The 18,660-nt window shown below is 37.3% G+C and overlaps 2 protein-coding genes across 3 annotated transcripts; one reads left to right on the plus strand and one right to left on the minus strand.

Moving 5' to 3' along the window:
- Positions 1 to 77: 77 nt before the first annotated feature.
- LOC140943146 (lactoylglutathione lyase-like) lies at positions 78 to 4,520 on the plus strand. The gene is made up of 5 exons (XM_073392206.1): positions 78 to 263; positions 2,034 to 2,174; positions 2,566 to 2,633; positions 2,870 to 2,959; positions 3,947 to 4,520. The coding sequence occupies exons 1-5, from the start codon at positions 121 to 123 to the stop codon at positions 4,048 to 4,050; spliced, it is 546 nt and encodes a 181-aa protein (XP_073248307.1). The 5' UTR covers positions 78 to 120; the 3' UTR covers positions 4,051 to 4,520.
- A 118-nt stretch (positions 4,521 to 4,638) lies between these two features.
- Positions 4,639 to 18,647, minus strand: LOC140943143 (zinc transporter 6-like). Of its 2 annotated transcripts, XM_073392199.1 has the most exons (16): positions 18,305 to 18,647; positions 16,378 to 16,433; positions 15,243 to 15,329; positions 14,887 to 14,971; positions 14,712 to 14,754; positions 14,526 to 14,591; positions 13,939 to 14,019; positions 13,619 to 13,654; positions 12,977 to 13,071; positions 12,694 to 12,742; positions 12,360 to 12,479; positions 9,224 to 9,326; positions 8,865 to 8,912; positions 8,650 to 8,718; positions 8,262 to 8,306; positions 4,639 to 5,494 (listed from the first exon to the last, which is right to left on the minus strand). In XM_073392199.1, the coding sequence occupies exons 1-16, from the start codon at positions 18,486 to 18,488 to the stop codon at positions 5,228 to 5,230; spliced, it is 1,434 nt and encodes a 477-aa protein (XP_073248300.1). In that variant the 5' UTR covers positions 18,489 to 18,647; the 3' UTR covers positions 4,639 to 5,227. The 2 variants fall into 2 exon arrangements, with proteins under 2 accessions (XP_073248300.1, XP_073248301.1); XM_073392200.1 differs by lacking the exon at positions 8,865 to 8,912.
- Positions 18,648 to 18,660: the final 13 nt, after the last annotated feature.

Consider the following 18,660-nt stretch of genomic DNA (forward strand, 5'->3'; position numbering starts at 1 on the left):
TTTTCATGTATGGCAACACCATTGATCTCCAATGTCTGAGACCGCTGACAGAGCTGCAGTCTCACGAAAGCCCTATGCCCTAGTTATGTGCGTGACAAAGAACACGTTAACCAATAAAACATGGCGCTGTCTGACGCAGATGTTGCTTCTTCCTTGACCGAACCAGACCCTAGTACAAAGGACTTTATCTTTCAGCAGACTATGCTGCGAGTAAAGGATCCTAAGGCGTCACTGGATTTCTACACCCGTGTAATGGGCATGAGGTAAGCTTATGTAAAATGACAAAATATATAAGCTTAAGTCTTATATAAAGGCAGTCATTGCCCTAATAATGGGCAATAGGGTTTTGAATTATGCATGAGGGAGAAATTTTGGTTTAGAAAAGCTAGTTCGGGTGCAATTTGGAGAGGGTGATACCACTTACGTTATGCAGCAGGCTCTCCACACATCGCCATTAATTTAAAAATTTATGGTTGGTAGGGGTGGGGAGGGGGTGTGTCATCAAGTCAGCTGAATGGGGTGTACAACAGTTTTTCAGAAGGTGAAAAGTTCAAATCTTACTACAGTGTGACTTCTGTAACCGGGGCCACTGAGACAAAGTTGAATGATTGGATCACAGGGAAATAACATTAAATTCCGAGAAAGTTGGTCATGGGCCAATCAGCCGCTCATAAAAAAAAAAACAAAAAAACAATTTACTCGAAGCACAAAATTTTAATATCGACAGCAAGCATTTCTCAAGAAAGGAAAAGTGTTTCACCAAAAAAATGTTTTTCTATTCGAAACTTTACATATAACACCCAGGAGATATATTTGTTCGACACAAGTTGTTATTTTGTTATCTACCAGCAATTTCGTCGCTACCAGCTGCGCTTTCATCGTGACCTCAAGTCAAAAATTAACTAATATTTATATTTTTTGTTTGCATCATCCACTCTATCAGACCTCTCAGGTAACATGGTTTTTTTTTCAGAGGGTTCAAAAGGTCACATCTGTAGGTTGTAATTGGTTGATTTTGATCCATGTTGGGTCAATTGGATTATGATTGACAACTAACTTTCTCAGAATTTATTGTTATTTTCCTGTAATCTGATTGGTCAACTTTGTCTAGGTGGCCCTGGTTATAGTAGTCGCACTGTAAGTAAGCAATAAATTTTACTTAAGTGAATCAGGTCTGTCACTAAGGGCCAAGGGCTTGAAATTTCTGCTTACTATGAGCGCTACCCCCAGATACTTTAATAGAGATGAAACAAAAGGAAAATAGAACATAAATCACTTTTTAGCTGTTCAATTTCCTGCCTACTAATTGCATCCCTACCAAGCTGCTTTAAATCTACCAGATGACAGCTCTGCTTGATGGTTGATGCCAGTCATTTAATAACAACAATCTTCCAAATTTGGTCAGCTCTAGCTGGTTATGACAAATTAGGAAGGGGATTGAGGTCATTCAGAAATGGTTTCCCCTGAATGAATAACAATCCCATACACTTCTTAGTGCTGGCTTAAAATTGAAATCTGCTCTCCCTGTAAATTTTTGATTTTCACTAGAGTGACCTCTGCTACGACAATAAATCAGTGATGTGGTTAGCGTCCTGCATCCCTGGCGCATAAAAATCCCCAAAAAGGCAAAATAATTCATGGCATGCCTTTCTTAAGATGCAAAAATTGATTGATCGATCTGAACATGTTTTTTGTGAAATCATCCTGTTCATTAATTTCTGTGGCAGTTATTATGGCTTTTGTTTAACTATGCATATTTCTTTAAGCCATTGTTGTGCCTTAAAATAGAAGGACTATATTTTTATTTTAGTATACTGTAATATAGAGTTTTGGAGTCTGTCTTCAGATAAACTGTCTGGTTACATAAATTAAGGCCAAGCATTTTCAATTTTGGACTCTTTTTTTTTTTTTTAAACTGGTTCTGGACAGGGTCTCATGATTTTTCACAAGATGAGTCCTAGGACTCAACGTAACTATTTGTAACAAAATCACTGAATAAATGACAGCTATATTTTGCTTTTTTATGTACTTAGGCTTCTTAAAAAGTTACATTTCCATGAGATGAAATTTTCCCTTTATTTTCTGGGATTTGTGGATGCAGCCAGTATTCCAAGTGATGAAGATGAACGAACCAAATGGCTTTGTGCCCAGAAAGCAACTTTGGAACTAACTCAGTAAGCTGTGTCAACCTTATTATTAACTTACATTGCATAGAAGTGAGTAAAATGGGCTTTAAATTCATTGTTTCTTAATAAATCGGTAATACACCTATAAGGCTGTATCCCATTTGGGTGGGGTCACTTCCTTATTTAGCCTGCACCTGGGCAAGCCTCAGGGCAGGGTATAGGATTTGTCCTGTCAGTCCTGTCACTGATTTTCTGCCAGTGTTAGGTTTTGTCCTTTGTCATAAACAGGAAGCTATTCAGAACAGATGTCATTGACGTATACAGGGTGTTTAAATTATGTAGGATGAGCAGTATCCCAATGCCCAAATTTGGATCAAGTACCCTCTCCACCCCTGGAAAAGTTCCTAATTTGAAATTGTTCTGCTTTTAATCCTGACAGCAACTGGGGGAGTGAAAGTGATGATACAGTCAAATACCATGATGGAAATTCTGAACCAAAAGGATTTGGTGAGAAAATACTCGGCAGTAGTCCCTTCAATCATTCTTTTAATAACAATACCATACATCAATATTACGAACAATCAAATTTGATTTCAGGTTAATTTCAATTTAACCTAATTGTACGTTTAAAATTTTAACCTGAAATCAAATTTGACCAGTAACATAAACACCTTCATGTATGAAAGGCATCTAAGTGGTGTTCATCAGTTATCATCACCGTCTTATTATTCTTGTCTGTCCAGGGCATATTGGTTTTGCTGTACCAGATGTGGACAAGGCATGTGAACGGTTTGAGAAGATGGAAGTAAAGTTTGTAAAGAAACCTAATAATGGTAACCATGATTTTCTTGAGATTTTCCTTTACCAGGAGCCCATGTATGCCTATAATTTACTTAATATGAATGTAATTTGCAGTCAAATAACATTGCACTCACTGTCTTTCTTCTCACCGGTTAAGATCTTTCAAGTACAGTTAATATAATTTTGGAAAGCAGCACAGTGTAGAGATTAGTCACTGTCTAATCTGCTAGCAGATATAGGTGAATAATCTGTAAGGTGCAATGTATGTTTTCTACGAGAGAATGATAATTATGTTTCTTGTATTGGGAAACTTGTTGTTTGTGTCTTTTAGGCAATGTATTACAGTTATTAGGTTTGGTTTTATGACATCCAAAATAATCAAGGTCTTGGTAAAAGAACAGCTGAGGCATAACCTATTCCAGACATCACAATACTAATAATTTATATTGCTTAATAAAGTAACAAAATTTGGTTTTATCCAAGCAAAATTCTGATAAAGTTCTAGGTTTTGTAGGTTGTTTACTCGACTGTTCACAGTCCCCTATTTTTCCGTAAGATTGTCGAGATTGAGCGCTTTGTGTTACGGGCTGCCATCTTGCGTGAGTGTCAAAACTACTTAGGGGGTGGGGGTGGATGGGAGGAAGCGAGAAAAATATTTTTCACCCCCCCTGTATTTTTAAAAGCAAACTAATTTAGTTTTATTTTTATAAGTAGTTTTTAATAGTTTTTAATAGTTTTGTATATTTTAGTATAGTTTTATTTATTATTTGGCGTGATGTCCCAAACGATTTTGCCGACATAACGATATTTAGATTTAGATTTAGATTTAGAGCTATAATCCCGGATGTCCGCCCCCTCGGTACATTTGAAAATCAAAATGGCCACCATTAATGCTAAGATGCACTATATCTCGATGATCTCGCTGAAAAATAGAGGACTGTGAACAGTCTAGTTGTTTACTTACACGGTTGCTTTATGAATAATGTAAAATTTTAATGTTACTTTTGTCCTGGTTACAGGTAAAATCAAAGGCATAGCATTTGTTCAAGATCCTGATGGCTACTGGATTGAACTTCTTAATGGGGAAAACCTGCTGAAGGCTTCTAAAGAATGGTGTTCATAAAACTGCAGGACTATGACACCCTTAAAGTCCTACCACTACTGTCATAAGAAATGTATCAGATGCAAGTTATATTCTACGAAACTCTAGGTCAATATGGTATTTCATGTGATATCTAAAAACACCAAGGAGTGAATTTGGAAATTAAGGCACATCCAAGATGTTAAACCCAACAATGAGGCATTTGGATTTCAAATGAAACACTCTTAGCTTTAAAGGGATTATTTAGCTTCTGATATGATCAAAAGAAGAAATTGAAAGGTAAAGTGAAAGACATCATGGTTTGGGTCCTTTTGAGATTTACAAGCCTGCTCCAGGATATAAAGCATTCAAAGTAGTTTGTAGGAAAGCTATAAAACTAAAAAGCAATAGGTTGTCAGCAGACCAGCTTTGAGAAGGTCATTAATTTTTATTTAATGTAAGCACTGAAAATAACCAAATCCTGGGTCATTAAAATTCAAAGTTTTATACAAGGAGTAAGTCTTCCTGTTTAATTTAATCATTACTGATAACCCAATAGAGTATTTTCACTCCAGGGGCAGGGGAAGGGGAGGGTACTCTATTATATGGCCTGTATGGGGATGTGCCACTGGACTGGGTATGGTTTTTTATCTCTCTGTCCTAAACAGGGTATATAATTTCATGTGAGTCTGTCAACAGGGTCTTGCCTGCCTGATTGATTAAATTTGCCAGATGAAATTTGAGTGTACTCCAACTCTACAAAAGCAATGACCTTAATAAATTTGCTCTATTAAAAGATGGAGTGCATTTTCTATGTATGTATTTTAGGAATTTTTTGTCCTAAACAGGGTCAGGTTTTCAAACCCTCAGCAGCTCACCTATAGCCAAATATTCGTAGAGTACCCCATCCCCTTCCTGGGTTTCACTCACATGACAAATTGATACCAGTAGTTAAATGGAACAAAAGAAAGTGTGGACTAGCCCTCCGATCATGGGATTGACTTGCTAACAACACTGACAATTCATCATTTTGATGCAACAATATGGTCGATGTGGTTCCGTGAGGAAATGCTCTATAAATAATTGTGCAGCAGAATCACACAATCTTGAAAACAGAACTCTGTTGCTTTCTTTTTTATTATAACCTTTAAGCTTCTAGTAGAAAACTAAAGGAATGTGCTTTGACTGTACTTTCTTGTATTCATTTGTCACTTATGACTTATGAAGCCTTATTTCGAGGAGATGACATAGTTATGGGATAACTTGCATCTCCTCGTGCAGCCAGTGTTGCTTTGAACTGCTGGGGACTGCTGTAAATAGTCTTGGTGCCTTGGTTTAAATAAGGCATGTTGTGAGGAGTTGACTGCAGGCTGGGAATATTAAGCTTTGAGCCACTTGAGCTTCGTATCCAGTCATCTTTAAAAACTTGAACAGTAAGGTAAGTTACATGGCTGGATAACTTGTTGGTAACATGAGCAAGCACCATCTGTAAACAAAGAATGATATTTCAACAAGGCCTTTGTCTTCCCAGATGGTAGTATTCATTGTTACAAAGGTTAGAGGGGGTAAGCAAATGACTGAAAGAAATGATAAAAATTCATCATAACAAGGTCAAGAATCTCAGCTGACCAGAGGTGAAACAATTGGTTATTGCTGCCACGCGAGCAAGCCTGGGCAGCAGACCTAATCTGTTCAGGGACAATCTGTTCAGGGACAAAACTTTTCAATTTCTACCCACACTGCATCTGGATTTTTAACCACAATGCACTTTTTTTACCACCAGATTAGAATACGCAATTGAGTAGAAGTACAATGCCTTGATGTCGCAATATATAATGTACCATGATCATACCCAGCATGTTTAGTACCACTCCCCAAGTCAGTGAAAATCTGGTGTATTTCAAATACTGAATGATATTCAAGTGCAGAATGATGATAGACATCAGACACTAGACCCAGCTGAACTGAATGTGGCCTTTTAAAACTTTTACAATGAAAATGAATTTTAAATTTTTTCTTTTTAAAACTTTATTGGAACTTCTCATGCATGGTTGCCACAGGTCAGGGAAAAGTCAGGGAATTTCACCTAAAGTCAGGGGAAAGTTAAGTGTTTGAAAGAAGTCAAGGAAAAGAGAAAGTTTTAAGAGTACATATTTATTCTTTTCCCTCTACTTTTACTGTTTTCTAACATTAAAATTTTCTTGTACATTTTACAGACATGAATCGTGTTGTATTGGTAGAATATTGTTCATGAAATTGAATGACAAGCCGATGTTGGCTTACGTTGTGTAAACGAACTGTCAATTCATGTACAGTGTACTGACAGGGGTTTCTTTACAAGTAGGACGCTGGACACACATCTGGTTGTTTGATGTGTAAACATCCGGTAGTTCACACACAAAAATAATTTTTTGAATTATGAAAATCGTTTCCTTTTTTTTTCAATTTTTAAAATATTAAATAAAGTAAAAAATGGACAACTGCAAACAGACAGTTATAATGGCCAAATCAAATATTTCATTTTTTGTGAGCCTTTTTATTGCCTCAAAATACCTTTCTGGTTAACCAATTGTGATCCAGAGAATGTATGAAATTGCATTTTAGAGACTCCAATCATAAAAATTTCCAGGGGGAAGATGCCTCCTGACCCCCCCTAGAAGTTTTTGACTCCACCACTCAACATTAGCACCTGTGGCACAAAAGGTGCGAGTCCCCCAGATAAACCTCTTCATCCAGTACTTCCAAATGCTATGGATTAACCCTGATGCACACTGCACATGACTTGCTGAAAGCATAAATAAATAGGTTGAGGCAGGAGATGGCTGTGAGAGGAGAGTTGAGTCCATCATTATTCAGTTGGTCAGGGAATTTCAGGGAAAAAGTCAGGGAATTTCAGAAACCTCTGACTGTGGCAACCATGTCAAGGTCAGCATGCACATGCCATGTTTTTCTTCAATTTCATTTGAACATAACATTGTGTGTACATTTTTTCAGTTTCCTTTAAACCTTGGAGGAAAAGGGAGCACATGTCATACATTAAACATTACATCTTTGTTTTGAACTTTACTTGAACATTACATTGGACGTGCATTTTTTAGGTGCTTTTAAACGATTATTTGTGTCACCCAGTTTTTGTGACACTTCAGCACAGTTCACTAAGAGGCAAGGTAAGATCCTTTTCTTCATGGATTTATCTTTTTCTTTTCTTAACATTTTCGAATTCTTTCTCATCATGTCCTTGTGTTAATCTCTACACTCGTGCTTTTATTTACTGATATTTTTTTTCCTTTTTATTTGTCGCTGCGGTGCGAACGAGCCTGACACAGGCAAGCAAGGCAGCAGACCTAATCTGTACAGAGACAAAAATTTTCGAATTTTTTTTGTCCTTTTGATTATCTTCTACACCCGTGGTTTTATTAAACTATCATTTCACAATACTTTCACGAGATAATGTTCGAATAAAGCAGAGTAAAACTTCTGACGACTAGGCTAACAAATTGTGTCCTAAATGCTAAACAAGACGTGTTTTAATGGGCCATTTCGGAGTTCCCCCGGGTCTCTGTATCAAAATGAGGTTCGGTGCTCAGGCTTTGATATGGAAATGATTTTTCCTTTTCATGCAAATAAAACTCATTTTCACAAGAAAGGTTGTGCACTTGGCATCATTCTGAAAGTGAGGGTTTTTGGAACTCGGATGTGGCCTGTTGCACATGCTAGCTGAATCTCTCTATTAGGTACACTAGTTTATAAGTGTAGTTGAGGAGAAATCCAGCTTACAACCAAGGCAGAACTTAAAAATGAAGCCTTTGAAATACCGTAAAATTCCGAAAATAAGCCCCGGGGCTTATATTTTTCAAAGGCCCTTTTTGAGGGGCTTATTTTTGGAGGGGCTTATATTCGGAGGGGCTTATCTACGGAGGGAAATTTGCGTTTCAAAACCGATTGGGTTAGACTTAAAGTTGGACGTAAATTTACCATTTTTGCTTTGTTTTACTTTGTATTTGAGGGCAATTTTTCAAGTACAAGCCCCCGGGGGGCTTATATTTGGAGGGGCGATTTAACTGAGGGTTTTTTGCGTTACCGGTTTGGGGGGCTTATATTTGGAGGGGCTTATACATGGAGGGGCTTATTTTCGGAATTTTACGGTACATATTTAATGCCCTGATAACCATAATCCCTGGCTATGCTTCCTACTCTTCAAGTGGCCAAAATTAATAGTCAAAATTAATGGCCACGGGAAAAGAGAAACTTACCTGTTCACTGGCATCTCTCCTGATTCTAACATGCAGGGAGCCTGCCTATCAAGAAAGAAGTATCTCTTTTAATATTATTATGTAACTACTTATTAAATTCCATTTGTAGGCTCTGTGAGATGGAAGTGCAATATACCAGTGTAACTAAAATAATACACAGTATTTATCAGTTAAAAAGGATTGATTTTTTTTAACATCAAAAATGTTTGGTTTTTTTGGTTTGCATGGGTTTATAACAATTATTTAAAAAGGCACTCGGACCAATACTTATTGATCACATGGAACATTAAAGTCATATTGCTATAGCAGCAGTATTCTTTAGGCATTATTCTCTATCTAGGATCGAAGTGCCAGAGACCACAATACATGTATGTTTAAGCTTACTAACCATGCGACCAAATGACACTGTCCAGAAATGCTCATTTCTAAATTCTAAAACACCATCCAAGGTTGAAGCCTGAAAAAAAGGAGCCAAAACAGTTGTATGCACACATTAGTTCACTGAACTTACATGTATTGTCAGCTTTTTATGGCTGAATTAGCAAAGTTGCTGTTAAGAGGTCAAAAAACTCTTCTGCTCAAAGAAATTCTGTTGTATCTTACCTCACGGAGGCACTTGTCTATTTGGCTCATTATATCAGTGGGGCATGTCTAAATTTAAAAAAAAATTAATAGCAAAAAATTAAGGAAACCACAGGGCATTACTGTAGCAATTGTAGAGTCTCCCTAGATGGAAGAAGTGTGGAGAGCAAGACTGCTGTTGGAAGTGAAGAAATTCCAAATGTGAAGGAGATCTCTACTCTCCATAACTTTAACTCAGGAGTACTGCCTGATGGTGGGGAAAGGATATGAGTGTTTGTCTGGGTTTGTATTGTTTCATTTCTTTGTCAGAGCTATTGGGACAAAGGTTCAGGTTAGGGTTAAGTTAAAAATAATCTTTATCGCTAAGATTCACTTTTTACCTGTAATAATATCTGGCCACTGTATATACTGAGTGGAAACATGGTAGCCCACATCATAAATGCTGTCACTATTGCACAGAAACTATCAGCTATAAATGATTTACTGCCAAAGAGAAATACATTACAAAATAGTTACACCAGTGCTTATAAATTTGAAAATTGATCAAATACATGAATCCAGCAAAAATGAATTTGCCAAAATTAATAAATTATTAATGAGACAAGTATTCTGAATGAAGTCAACAAAGCTCCATTGTTTCAGTGAGTGATGCAATTGACACCCTTATTGATTAAGCTTGTTAGTGCAGTTTGCTCAAAGATTATAATTTACTTGAGAAACGTTTTGTCAAAGAGTACTGCTTCTTGTTCCTGGCAGAATCTTTGGCTCTTTCACCTCACCTCACCTCACCTCACCTCACCTCACCTCACCTCACCTCACCTCACCTCACCTCACCTCACCTCACCTCACCTCACCTCACCTCACCTCACCTCACCTCACCTCACCTCACCTCACCTCACCTCACCTCACCTCACCTCACCTCACCTCACCTCACCTCACCTCACCTCACCTCACCTCACCTCACCTCACCTCACCTCACCTCACCTCACCTCACCTCACCTCACCTCACCTCACCTCACCTCACCTCACCTCACCTCACCTCACCTCACCTCACCTCACCTCACCTCACCTCACCTCACCTCACCTCACCTCACCTCACCTCACCTCACCTCACCTCACCTCACCTATCCTATCCTCTTTGTGCCCCATGACACATAAGGCCTTGATAGAGTCCTACAATTGCCATCCTGCCTCTGCACTTTCCTTTTCAACCGTTCATCTGCAGGTGGTTTTGGTCTTCCTCTTCTTCTTTTTCCTTCTAGTGCCCAAGTTATTGCTATGTACAGTGTAGCAGTCGCTACTTTGGTCCTGTCTTAGTCTATGTCCAATCATCTTCCATCCATGCTGCTTCACCTCTTTACTCACAGGTTTCACGTCAGCTATCATAATCATTCCTGGTTCTTTGCATTAATTCTTATCACCTTTGTCTTAATTCTCATGACTGTTGTCTTTTACATGTTAATCCCACTCATCTGGCTTTGTCATACATTCTTGCTGTTTTGTCTTGAATCTGCTACTTGGTAGAGGATATTAGCACTACATCATCTGCAAAGTCTAGGTCGTCTAATTTAAATGTGAATTTCCACCTAATACCAATTCTCAGCATGATCAATCAAGAACAAAAAACCTGACATATTACATGTACATCCTGTTTGACGCCAGTTTTGATGTCAAACCACTCGTCTTTTTCTCCCTGGTCGTCTATAGCACACTTGAAGTCTTCATAGAATATTTTTATCATTCTAATGACATTTTCTGGGACTCCATATTTCTTCATGATTGCCCACATGCTTTCGTGGTGGATAGAGTTGAACACCATTTCAAAATCTATGAAGTTCAGATAGAGTGTTGCTTGCCACTTGTTAACCTGCTCATTGAAGTTCCGCAGTGTAAATACCTGTACTGTCGTCCTCCTGCCTTTTCTATATCCTGCCTCTTCTTTCCTCAACCTGTCATCAACTCCACTTCTCATGCTTTCAATAATAATCCTGTATAGCATCTCTCTCACAACAGAGAGTAAGGTTATGCCTCTCCAATTCGTGCAGTGTTTGGTATTTCTTTTCTTTGCTACATGTAGTCTGATGATTAGCCCTCACCTCAAACTCTTCAAGATCTTCTTATACTCCAATATTCTCATAATACCTTCAGTTGATGTATTTTCTCTGTTGAAAACTCTGTGTCACTCTGCTTTCTGTAACTCTGCTGTTATGGAGTCAATTTCCCATTCTGTAATCCTTTTATTGCAGCATTGACTTTGCCTAGTGTTGGTTCATTTACTGCTATCTCTTCAACTGTGTCACAGATGTCATCCTCCTGATTATCAGTTATTGGGTTTGCTTGTTCTTCTCTATTAAGCACCTCTTTAAAGTGTTCAGGCCATCTTGCCTTTACTTCACTTTACTACTGATGAGGTTTCCATTCTTGTACATGTTGAAAGTCACACTCTATTTCTTCATCTTCTTCTTTTATTGCTAGCCCTTCATCCTCAAGCACCTGGTATCTGTTCTTCAGGGCTATGCTAAATGTCTTCAAGATGTTTCCATTTTTCCTTTCCTGTTTTCCTTTCTTTTCCTTCGGTTGGTTCCTCATACACCTCAATTTGACTGTTGTGCATTACAAGACAATGGTACCTCTAGATGTCTGCAGACCTGTAAACCCTGGTGTCTTTCACTGAATTCCTTAATCGAATCTTATCAGTACATGACCAATCTGATTCCTGGTTATCCTGTTTGGTGATACACATGTTGCCTTGTGTATATTCTTATGTGGGAAGAGTGTTCCTGTGATAACTAAGCATATCACAAAGTTCACAAAACCCTTCTCCATCATCATTTTGCTGTCCCAGCCCATGCTTGCCCATCACTCTTTCATAATCCCAGTTTTCTTCTCCCATCTTACATGTAGCGTTCATGTCTCCAGTGACTATCATCAAATCATGTTTGTTCCTTTTGTCTGGTATATCTTGCAGCCTCATGTAGAATTCCTCTTTCACTTGCTCGTCTGCCTCTCCTGTGGGTGCATAGATGTGCACAATATTATTGTTAGCTTGATTTGTTGGGAATAGAACCATGCCTGAGTGATCCTTTTACTGATTGAAGTCCAGTCCATGAGGGCTTTTGCTGCACTTCTTGACATCAGTATACGACCTACTCCTCTATTATTGTCGTCATCTCTCCCAGAGTAAATGATGGTTTCTCCTTCTGTCAGTTGCATTTTTCCTTGCCCTGTCCAATGTGTTTCATTAATACCCATGATGTCTATGTTTCTACCAGTCATTTCTCTTGCTACCTGTGCAATTGTTACTACTTCTGTACGCTGTACATACATTCCAGTTTCCGACCTTCATGATGTTTTTGGAGTGTACCAATAGCCTATTGAGCTCGGTGGCAACCTGTTGGCTTTGGCCGCCGTACATCATAGAGTTACTCCGGTTGTGTGGACCACCTCTTTATTAACTGGTAATTAAAGTTTGTAAAAAGATATAAATAGATTAGCAGCAACACAAGAGATACTTACTTGTAACTTATCAATGCATCAGTAGTAAGCACTGACACTGCTCCTGCCATCCCCACAAGAGCTATGGGGTTAAACTTTTGAATGAGAACTTTGCCTAGGAATGGAGCAAACCCACAGACACTGCAAGTAACAGATCACAAAATCAATCAGCAAGTTAATTCTGTCTCTCATTGATCTGCAGTAACTTACAGAAACACTCCTTAAGAACGCTTTACTTTGTTCAACTAACTAAAATCAAGGAGAATCCCAAAGCAGAGAACTTTCTCAAAATAGACAGAAAAAGCTTTTCATATTTGTAAAACATTTCCAGGAGATTTAAGCTTGAACAACTCACCTATGTCCAAAATCATTCACAGCATCCTGGAGCCAATTGGACGATGCAGCTAAAACACAAAGTTTATGTAAAGAATTTTTTAGTAAGCATAAAGAGACTACATGAAAGTACAAAACTTGTCAAACTTTAACAAACTTTTCTCTTGTCTGGATTCACAGGCACGTTCTTTAAAAGAAGGACAAAATGTTCTTCCTGGTCTGTAAATGCATTTAGAATAAAGGATTTCTTCTAGTCACAGCATGTATATATACATGAACAATAACGTAGTTTTTAAATAGCTTACCTTGGGACACTATGATAAACGGTTTGTTTGTAACACCATATGTCACAAGTAAATGTAACAATAATCCAACTACTGTGACTGGAAGAAGGTTTTCCCTATTAAATAAAAAAACAGAAATAATGTATAATATGGAACTCTGCAAATCAACTCCATAATTAGAATTGTTATATAGCAAGAATTTTTTTTCCCAACAGCACATGCTCTCATTGGTTACTTCCACGTCACATGACATCTAACTATGAATTGTCTCCTGCCAAAATCTATGAGCGGGCAACTTTGCAAAATCTATGACGTCAGAGGATAACAGTGTCTGTTACCTGCGAATGTTGACCACCTGCGAGAGTCACTTTCATAAATTAATAATTATTTGTACATGACAAATCACTTAAAGACAGGTCCCTCACGGGGTAACAATCAATTTTGTTTCCTGAGAATCTCAATGTTTCAGCGAGATTCTTGGGAAAAAAATTAACCCTTTTCCTCAGGACCAGTTATCAAGTGCGTAATATTAGACAGTATTATGAAAAGTGTTACTAAAAATTTCCCAGTTTGTCTGGAATGCAAAGAAAATAGTTTACTAATCTTCTGCTAGTGATAGAACGAAACAGATTTAAAGCGATATAATTAATTTTGCAAACTTACGTTGTAACTTCTGGGGGCATAAGCATCCTTTCAATGCTGTAAAGTAAAAAATTCAATAGGAAGGCTTAAGAAAGTTCAAAATGTAAAAAACGCAAAAACCTTCTATGTTATGGTTCATGCCATGTGTGATCAAGAAAAGGACTAAGCTGAGTGGTAATAATTATACATAGTACAACTTCACGCCAAAAATATTGCAAAAAATAATAATAACAAAAAAGAGAGAATGCTCAAATTTTCAGAGGAGATTTAGTTATATCAAAAGGTAGTTTTCAATAAAATCTCCATGTATGATGGCAAAAAAGTACATTTAGATGTGTTACCTTTCTTTCACAATAAAAAGTGCTCCAAACATAACAAGAATAGTACTAGTAAACACAGCCAGTACTTCATATCTCTGATACCTAAGCAAGGAAAAACAATATTAACACACTAGTTATCACCTGTGTTTTGTCAATTTATTTTCTTTACATGTACATTTTTGTGACTTTTTTCAAAAAGTATTCATTATTGCAAACAACGTACAACAAGTCATGTGTGTACTGTTTAAAAATGAGCAGGAGTTTACTATCCCGTTTAAAAACTCGTGGCGAAGCCAAGAGTTTTTACACCTGATAATACACAACTGCGAGTTTTTTGAACGGCTTCAAAATCTCTGATATACATCAACTCATTCTTGCACTAATATTTACACTTGGGGTTATTTTGGTCTAAAAAATTGGACGTAAAGTTTAGCCACGTCTTTATCAGATATAACGACACTCATTAAACATTAATTTATTTTGTTTTTTCTTATGAATCATTAATAAGTTATTGAACTGTGAGTAATGTTTTCTTAGACATTTTTGGATTTTTATATTTATAATATTTGGTAAATGCAATGACAATAAATTATAACAAAATTCCTCACCCAAAAGAAAAGGAGGAGGAAGGTTTTTGAAGTGACACCCACAGAGATAAAAGACATGTAAAAAGACTGTAAATAAAAAGAAAGAATTATGGTTAGCTCATAGCAAGGAATCTGTTAGTAAAATTACAGTTTCATTAACCAAAAAATGAATTTCTTTGACAGTAGAGATTTCAAGAAAGAACATACCTTAATAGATCAAATATTGTCAAGTAACTAAATGATGTGAGAGCTGAAAAAAATATGAGAAAAATATGAGCTCATGGTTAATGTGCTGGCCAACATGTATAATTATGTAATAATTTATAATGTACCAGTTACCCTTCTGTTCGTAAGAGTCATTGATGCAACTTTTTTCTGTTACCTAAGCTGTTTGTTGATCCACTGTATACAAAAAGTCCAAAAGAGCAGAGTAAATTCAAAATGATCAGCCAAAATATTTTCCAGCCCTGAAAAAAAAACAAACAAAGGGGTAAGTTTGGATTGTTTATAAAACAACTCTTAAGTGCAGACTGTATCTTGTTTATTGTTCAAGCTTCACATCCATTTGTGTGTTGGTTCTGGATATAAACAACATGTGAGGATCCTGTAAAACAAGAATTACATTTTTCAAAGAAATAACAGCTGGGCTAAACCTCCAAAAATGAAAGCTTCCATACTAATAGAACTAAAAGCTACTCCACTATTTTCTTGTTTGATAACTTAAAGTAGTCTTCTTACCTGTCGCTCTGCAAGGACACTCTGAAGTTCCCTCTTAACTCTCTTCATGATTGGGTAAGATCTTTGTGGAAAAGGCTTTATAGCACTCTAAAAGGATAAAAATTTAATACATATATTATCATTACCTTGTTATTGCTTAATGTTATAGGTTTTTTTCTCTTCAACCAAGGCTGTGGTCTTAGAAGGGAGGGTGGAGGCAAAGGGTTAAACCTCAAGATGTCTAACATTCCATAATTTCTTGTTAAAATGCTAAGATTTCCCTCTTGCCCGAGTGAAATATCATCATGGAAGGATGGTGGCCAAGCAGTTGATGTCTTGCTGGTCACATTGTTTCCTTAGACAAGAGAGTTTTCTCCACTGTCTCTCTTTATGGTTTACAGGATGTATAAATGGATATCTGACAGTTGAATACTGCTGGGGACTGGCAACCCAGTTTAAGGGTGGGGGTGGGGGAGGATGAGCAATGCTTCAAGCATTTCATGCTATAGAAACTGGGTTGAGGTTCACCTGGACCTTCAGGGCAAAAGTGTGTGGCGAAGGGCCACCAAAGACATGCGAACTCCTGCAAACAGACACCTCACATAGGTGAACAACAACTAAGAATCTTAAAAAAGACACTCAGTTATGGTCCCATCCACATACAAACACGATGTTATAAATCTCCCTTGGGCAGAAACCTCTCATAAGAAGACTCTCAGCTGTGGTCCCAATCACATAAAAACACTGCATTTTAAACCTCCCTTAAGTGAATACCTGTTATACAGCTGTAAGGAGACACTCAGTTATGGTCCCATCCACATACAAACACTGTGTTTTAAATCTCCCTTAGGCAGACATCTTTCACAAGTGAACACTCAGTCATGGTCCCAACCACAGATAAATACTGTTTTTTATTTAAACCTCCCTGAGACGGGGACCTCTCTCCTTGAAGTGCCAGACACTTTTCCTGCATCTAGAGAGTCTGCTTGTGAGAGGTTCAACTAAATATTGCAAGAAATGGAGTTTGGTAAAGAGGCCAGTTTAAAGTAAACAGAATTTCAATGTGACAATATAAACTCCCATAAAAACTTAGGAAATAAATGAAATAATTTAATGCAAGCCAAAGCTAAAAAAAAAAACTTGACCAGTTACTTACTGATAGAGTGGATCTGTCATTATCGTTCATTGTTCCTCTCATTCTTAAACTATTTGCTGTTAACAAGTACATAAAGCAACATTATTTCATTTATTCTAGTAATGAAAATAATTAATTTTTTTATCAATAATATACACCTTTCATTGTTTGATTAATATATTGTGAAGAGTCATGTCTAAAGTAGGTTCCTGGTTACTAGCCTTTCAACAACCTATGCAGTAAAAATCTTCATAGTCAAAGTGAGTTGTGTGTCATCAGTTTCTTCTATCTTGAACAGTTCTAGAATTTTTATATGTCAAGACCTGCACCTTTATGGAATTTTGATCCCTATTTTGTATGGATGTTGCTGCACTGTTCATCAAATCAGTTCTGTTAGTTTTTAGTTCAATCAGTCTATTGTTGTATATTTTGCTTTTGCTTGTCAATAAATTGGTTGCAGTCTGTAGAATACATAAAGCATTTGGCCAAGTCCCATTCAATGAAAGAGTCTGTCTGTACACATGTTTTGTATGTGGCGTTAAACTAGCTACTACGGGCTGAAATTTACAGTGCTTAGTGGTATTAACGCATCTCTTCAAAATGGAACCAATCCAAAAAAGTACTTGTTTGAATCACAGGAGATTGATTGATTTTTGAACATATTATTACATGTTTTTGAGAGTAGTGTAATCCCAAAGTAACTGGCATTTAAAAATTCTTTCGTGCATATAAATATACTTAGGTTTCGTATAAGAGTTGTAGGCGATTGAGAGCAAGCAAGCGCTTTTCATTCTAGAATTTCTTAAAAATTTAAATTTCAAATGCTATATGTAACCCTTTTTATCACGCGATCACTTTTCTTGATGTAGACCCTGACGCTTCAGTGTCATAATGGAGTTTAACTGAAGAGTAGGTCACCTTTTCGGTGGCCTACGAAACAGGCTTGTATTAAACACCATGCACTCAGGATTTGAGTAGTTCACGTACTGGTCTAAATATACTTATATGTATATACTATATTAATATACTCTATATAAGATGGACTTTTATTATGTAGCTGTATCCGTGAGCTGGCAAGATAAAGCGAATCGAATCAACGTGAAAAAGAACCTGGCCTACATCCTATTATCTTGACCTTACTCTTCTAGGTCAATAATGCATATGTTAGCCCGCGTAAACAGTTGTTTCTCCTCTCTCGTCACCACTAGAGATGCTTCACCAGGAGAGACGTTTGTATTTCAGCGAAAGACATTCCATACTGACAACGCAAATTAACATTAAACAAAATTCATCTGGTAGTCATGGATTTGTTTGATTTTATGTTTCTCCAGGTCAAATTTGGTAACGTTTTGCGGCCTGCAAAAACGAGCTCTAGCAAAACTCAAATGCTTCTTCTAGAGAAGAATATATTCCACAAATATTGACTGTTTTGTTTTTGATTCATCGCGTTTACATTAGACCTTTGTGGCCTTTTGTCTTTTGTCTGTCATTTGTAAAGAGAAGCTAAAACAATATAACTACTATGTCAACCAATCAGAGCTCCTGACTAGATTTCAGACAGATTTTATGTTGGACTATGAGCAGTCTCTCTTTTTTCTTAGTTCATTAGCAAGACGCGCAAGACACACAAATGACCACACGCATGACTGAAGGCATGAGATGGGAGAGACTTTTTGAGTTACTGCCCTCATTTCTTGCGTCTTGCAGCTTTGCGCGTGCACTCTCCGCACTAAATCCAAAGAAAAAGAGAGACTGCTCATAGTCTAATTTTACATCATCAGCATGAAATTTCTGTCCAGAAGGCGCAGATGTCTCTCCAGGTGAAACGTCCCAAGCGGCGAGGAGTGAGGAGAAACAGCTGTTTCTCAGGCTACGGATATGCATAATTTTATGTACAATTGCAAGAGACTGTTGGCTTTTGATTCTGAACACCTTTGATAAAACTAACCTCCTTCATCCTTCAAAGCATCTTGATTTCCAGTCAGGCTTCCTGTTTCTGGAATATCAATGGCAACTTGCCGAAGCTCTGTTTGTTTTTTAGGTAAATATCTGAGCAGTCTGTCTGTTCCTATAGTCGGTGCAGTTGCTGTGGCCGCACTGTTGTAGGAATGCAACAGTTGGGAATTATCCATACTTAGCGTGCTTGATCTCTTCTTCGAAGTTTCAAAATTTACGCTTTGTAACGATTTTTAACTTGCAATCCTCATAAGAGCCGTCATCTATACAGAGCAAAACGGAAAATCGCTATCATCTTGGTTTAGTGAATTTCGAACAGAAAGTCGCCATTTTGACGATTGAACCTGC

Source organism: Porites lutea, chromosome 7 (genome assembly GCF_958299795.1).
Source record: "Porites lutea chromosome 7, jaPorLute2.1, whole genome shotgun sequence".
NCBI lineage: Eukaryota > Metazoa > Cnidaria > Anthozoa > Scleractinia > Poritidae > Porites > Porites lutea.

Excerpts from the sequence above, each read along its gene's own strand:
- LOC140943146 (XM_073392206.1), top strand. The coding sequence starts at position 121 with ATGGCGCTGTCTGACGCAGATGTTGCTTCTTCCTTGACCGAACCAGAC. Across the intron at positions 264-2,033 it reads ACCCGTGTAATGGGCATGAG|GCTTCTTAAAAAGTTACATT; the intron begins GTAAGCTTATGT and ends TTATGTACTTAG. Across the intron at positions 2,634-2,869 it reads TTCTGAACCAAAAGGATTTG|GGCATATTGGTTTTGCTGTA; the intron begins GTGAGAAAATAC and ends TTGTCTGTCCAG.
- LOC140943143 (XM_073392199.1), bottom strand. The coding sequence starts at position 18,488 with ATGGATAATTCCCAACTGTTGCATTCCTACAACAGTGCGGCCACAGCA. Across the intron at positions 14,755-14,886 it reads TGGATCAACAAACAGCTTAG|CTCTCACATCATTTAGTTAC; the intron begins GTAACAGAAAAA and ends TATTTTTTTCAG. Across the intron at positions 8,719-8,864 it reads TAGACAAGTGCCTCCGTGAG|GCTTCAACCTTGGATGGTGT; the intron begins GTAAGATACAAC and ends CCTTTTTTTCAG.